This window comes from Balaenoptera ricei, chromosome 15, assembly GCF_028023285.1.
Source record: "Balaenoptera ricei isolate mBalRic1 chromosome 15, mBalRic1.hap2, whole genome shotgun sequence".
NCBI classification, from domain to species: Eukaryota; Metazoa; Chordata; class Mammalia; order Artiodactyla; family Balaenopteridae; genus Balaenoptera; species Balaenoptera ricei.
In genome coordinates, this window is record NC_082653.1 from 27,760,331 (window position 1) to 27,765,540 (window position 5,210).

General features: G+C 36.9%; 1 protein-coding gene across 1 annotated transcript; it reads left to right on the plus strand.

Moving 5' to 3' along the window:
- Positions 1–213: 213 nt before the first annotated feature.
- On the plus strand, positions 214–2,083 carry DEFB127 (defensin beta 127). Its single transcript, XM_059898240.1, has 2 exons — positions 214–262; positions 1,830–2,083. The coding sequence occupies exons 1-2, from the start codon at positions 214–216 to the stop codon at positions 2,081–2,083; spliced, it is 303 nt and encodes a 100-aa protein (XP_059754223.1).
- Positions 2,084–5,210: the final 3,127 nt, after the last annotated feature.

A 5,210-nucleotide genomic window follows, 5' to 3' on the forward strand; every position in this document is an offset into this window, starting at 1 on the left:
GGATGGAACACACTGTGTCTCTGAATTCCATGTGTGGGTAAACAAATTTCCTGTGCCTGCCCACATGATAAAAAGTCCACAGTTCAGAAGTTTAGTGGCACACTTCGTATCATAGCATCTGTTCTGGTTCAGTGCATAAGAATCTAAGTCTCTGAGGAAGATGACATAGTGGACCAAGAGCCTTGGCTGTCACCTCCTCTGGGAAGCCTGGCCATGAGGCTCCTCCTGATCATTGCAATTCTGCTGTTCCAGAAGTTCACAGGTAATCCAGAGATTTCCAGGGGCTGACTCAAACCACGTTGGTTTTATAGTGGTGAGCATAGCTGCCTTCCAGGGGCTCACTCAAATCAACAATGGATGGAGTACTTTCAAGAACCCAAGGGAATTTTATAATTCACAGTAGGAAGAGATAGGGCCCTAAGGATGGCTGAAGTCTATCCAATGTCATCAGAAATTCCCTCTTCCTGAGCCCTTCTACTATGCTACTTTTCTTTGAAAAGGAGTATTCATAGAGCTGAAATAGGTCATAATTTCTTTTGAGAAGGACTCATTACAGAAAGACATAAGACCAATATCTGGGGGTGCCCTTATTTCTTTGGATACAGTTTTTACTCTGGCACCCAGCCATATTTTCTTCCAATCTCATACTGTAGATATATTTTAATCTATTTTACTACAGTGTGTGAATAGTGGAAGGAGAACAAACTTTGGATTCAGGTTTTAGAAACATGCCTTCAACATCTACTAGTTTATCAACTTTGGATAAAAGGTGAAGACTGCCTGAGCCTTAATTTCCTCATTTGTGGAGATAATGACACCTGGTTCATAGGGGATTTATTATATGACAAAAACGTGTAAAACATTTAGCACAGGGCTTGGCACATACTAAAAACTTAAAAATTAGCTTCCTTTCCTTTTTCAAAATCAGATCCCTTATATTTGTCCCTTATTATAGGAATAATAATGGTCTATCTGTAGCCCCTTAAACTCCTAAGAATCAAAGGAATCTCTAGAACCTGGTGTTAGAGGCTGCATCTTTGTTCTCAGTCTCATCCTCTGGGGTTTATTCCAGAGGATAGTACAAGCCCCGAAGCCAAAATGTGAACATCCTAAACTCAGATTATTGAAAACATTTAGGATCACTAAAGTGGACATATCAAGGTGAGCAAAGGTCTGGAGGAATTCTTGCCTCTGGAGATAGAAGGAGAATGAGGGGTCACAGAGGGATAAAACAAACCCAAGATTGTTGTGATGACGTAGAAGCCAAAAGAAGATATGCATTGACAAAAATGTACAATACTGAGAAGTAATGGGGGAGGAAGAAAGTTGAGGGGAAAAATATCTGACTGGACCAAAAAAAAAGTCATTCTTGACCATGGCAGCAAGTATGAACCCAAGAGCAGAGTTTGATTCAGACATAAATACCTAGTAACAAATTATTGTATTCTGAGCAGTGGTAGGGAAGTAGTACTCTGGAAGCATTCAAATAGAGGCAGATTTTCTGAGGTTCTCAGATGGAGCATAGTTCCATAGCCTGAAATCAAGGATTCAGCTCCTTTATTTTCCCAAATAAGATCTGTTGCTCTTGGTGAAGTCCATCAGATGTAGGATGGAAGCCCAAAACCTTAGAGGAATAAAATATGAGTGATCAGTTAGACATAAACACTGAAGTTCACCCTCTTGGAGAATCCTCTGTGGAATACTACTGGTATATGTTCTGTGGGTCTCCCATATACCTTATCCCTACAAACATTCTCTGTCTTCCCTATGACTAAAGTTGCCTTTTGTTTCAAACACTGACCTTGGCCTATTGTTCTTTATGTGCACAGTAACCGAACAACTTAAGAAATGCTGGGGTGAATACATACGAGGATTCTGCAGGAAAATATGCAAAACAACAGAAATACGTGAAGTACTATGTGAAAATGGGAGATATTGTTGCCTCAATATCATGGAACTGGAAGCACGTAAAAAAATTACCAGACCACCTCGTCCAAAGCCAGTGACATATGCATTTACTTTTCCACAAGAGTATTATGCAGATGAACAGAATTATACAAACTCCAACAAAAAGTTTACATAAATCAAGCACAATTTTCTGTTAATTTCTCAACCTATTCCAATAAACTGAGGTGAAGAGGTCCACATCCTCTCCCTTCTTGTTCCTAGATCTCAGTCTAATAAATCTCATTGCCAGTTTTCTGACTCATTGTTCTTTAACCAGAGGTTGAACACTCAATATATCAAATAATGAATTGATAGGGACAACTCAGAATCTCCCCTTGAAAAGGGGATACAACCAGTACACTAAAAAATCTATAACATGGAAGACTGGAAGGAGAAACTCAGGAAAGTAGACCTGTAATTCAGGAGAGGGAAATATGAAGCTGAGTATTCAGAAAAATATGTGAGTGAGTTTAGGATTAAAGTTGTGCCTTGTGAAATGTGTAGGATTTCAACAGGTGAGTGTTAGTAGAGAAGGTAATTTGAGTGAAAAAAATGAAATCAACAAATGGAAGGAAATTAGAAAAGACAGGACATTTTAGGAGAATATACATGCATTTTGTTTGGTTTAAGAATAGAGTACCCAAAGTTGAACTATGGGGAAGTCTAATTTCTTTAGTTCCTGTGTAAAAGCAGTGAGCTGGGAAGATAGAGAAGAATAACATTTCACTATTATGGAGCTCACCATATAAGGTGGAGGCAGACATAAATATGTAACTCCAAGACAAAGTTTTTAGTTGTTTCTTTGCTGTTGTCATTGTTTAATGTGTTACCACTAGTAACGCATCCTTTACTGGGGTGACTGGAGCCCTTAGGTGTTTGGAGGAAATGTAAAGGACCTAGGAACTGGTCTGAATTGCAGTATTGTATGAGATTTTATTGCTGTCTTGATATGCAAGATGACATAATAACTATCCATTTATATACTCAACCTAATTCTTAAAGATATACCTTTTGGATGTGATTAACATGAAAAATTTCTTTCCAACTACTTTTCACACTTATTTTTCAGTTTTGTTTCTTATATTATTCACCACTGTAATATCCATCATGAATTTGTGGTATGTGTTCTCTTAATTATCCTCTTATCTCCTATCCTAGGGCTGGGGCAGGGGAATATACAAGATGAGCCTAAAGTATCTTGTAGTGCCAGAAAGTAAGGACATGCTTTAAAAATCAGAAGGATGCTAACACACCATTGCAAAGCAAGTATACTCCAATGAAGTTGTTAAAAAAAAAATCAGAAGGATGGGGCATATTAATGGGACATAGGAGTCACTTTGAAAGAGCTTTGAATGACCAAAATGGGGACAATTTGAGCAGTAAGATAAATAACATAACATTGGATTATAATACAAGGTAGAAGCAAACATCCATGAGTCCATACTGATATGAATAAATAATTAAATAAATAAATAAATGGATGAGAAGAGACAGTTTTTCTGTACAGAAGAATTCCAAGTAATTTATGTAAATACTTCTTCCCCAAGGAGGTGGAGCTTCACCTCCCTCTCCCTTGCATATGGGCTGTGCTTAGTGACTTCCTTCCAAAGAGTAGACTACGGAAAGGAGCAAAAGGGTCACTTTACAATGGGTAAACCTCATAAAATCATGTTTTAGATTTTATGGAAAAATCATATGGATAGCATGAACGTGTGATGTGATGCAAATGGCACTTCACCTTTGCCGTCTTCCTTCCAAAAACCCATAACCCAGTTTAACAATGAGAAAAACCCAAACTGAGTGGCATTCTGCAAAATATCTGACCAGTACTCCTCAAAACGGTCAAATTCATCAAAACCAAGAAATTTCTGAGAAACTGTAGCAGACCAGAGGAAGATAAAGAGACATGACAACTAAAGGTAATGTGATATTCTGTCTGCATGGTCTCCTAAGACAGGAAAAGGAGGTTAAAGAAAAACTATTATAATAAGGGCAGAACTTAACTAATATCAATGTACTTAACTGTGACAAAGGCATCATGGTCTTATAAGATGTTAACAATAAGGAAAACTGGATGAGGAATATACAGGAGCTCTCTGTACTATCTTTGTATTACTTTTCTATAGATAGAAAACTGTTCTAAAATTAAAAGTTTATTTAAATTAAAAAACTAAACACAAAATCAATTTGGCAGGAGTCTCTGTTTTCCTATTTATCCAAGAGCTTTCGTAGTATACCGTCATTAAACATTTGATGGAATCAACTGAGATTCAACTCTTTATAGGAAGTGTACAAATTATAGGTTGTTTCTTGAAGATTTAAAGGACAATTCTCATTTTCTATTTCTTTTAGTTAGCTTTTGTATTTTTACTTTATTATTTTTCCCATTTTATTAAGATTTTCAAATGTATTTCCCTAAAATAATTTGTAAAGTCTTCTTTTTCTTTTTAATGTCTGTAAGATATATAGTGATGTCTACTTTTTCGTTTCACCATTGTCTGTGTCTTCGCTTTTTTCTTGATGTCTCACTATTCACTTATTAATTTGATAAGTCTTTACAAAAACCAAATTTTCTTTATTAATTTTTGTTTAGTTTCCATTTCTTTAATGTCTTTATTAATGTTTTTATTTTCACTTATTTTTCAAACAACTTCACATACAATAAAATCACCTGTTTTAAATGTGTAATATAGGGCTTCCCTGGTGGTGCAGTGGTTGAGAATCTGCCTGCCAATGCAGGGAGCACGGGTTCGAGCCCTGGTCTGGGAAGATCCCACGTGCTGCAGAGCAACTAGGCCCGTGAGCCACAACTACTGAGCCTGCGCGTCTGGAGCCTGTGCTCCACAACAAGAAAGGCCGCGACGGTGAGAGGCCCGTGCACCGCGATGAAGAGTGGCCCCCACTCGCTGAAACTAGAGAAAGCCCTCACACAGAAACAAAGACCCAACACAGCCAAAAATAAATAAATAAATAAATAAATAAATAAATTTTTAAAAATAAATAAATGTGTAATATAATGTCTTATTTCTACTTTGTTAGTTTTAATATGCCCTTTTTTCTAACATTATTAGATGATGTTTACCTCTCTTATTTTTAGCCTTTCTTCATTTCATACATGAGCATTTTTTAAAATTTGTTTATTTTTTTATTTTTGGCTGCATTAGGTCTTCATTGCTACGTGCACTTTTTCTCTAGTTGCAGTGAGTGGGGGCTACTCTTCGTTGCGGTGCACGGGCTTCTCATTACAGTGGCTTCTCTTGTTG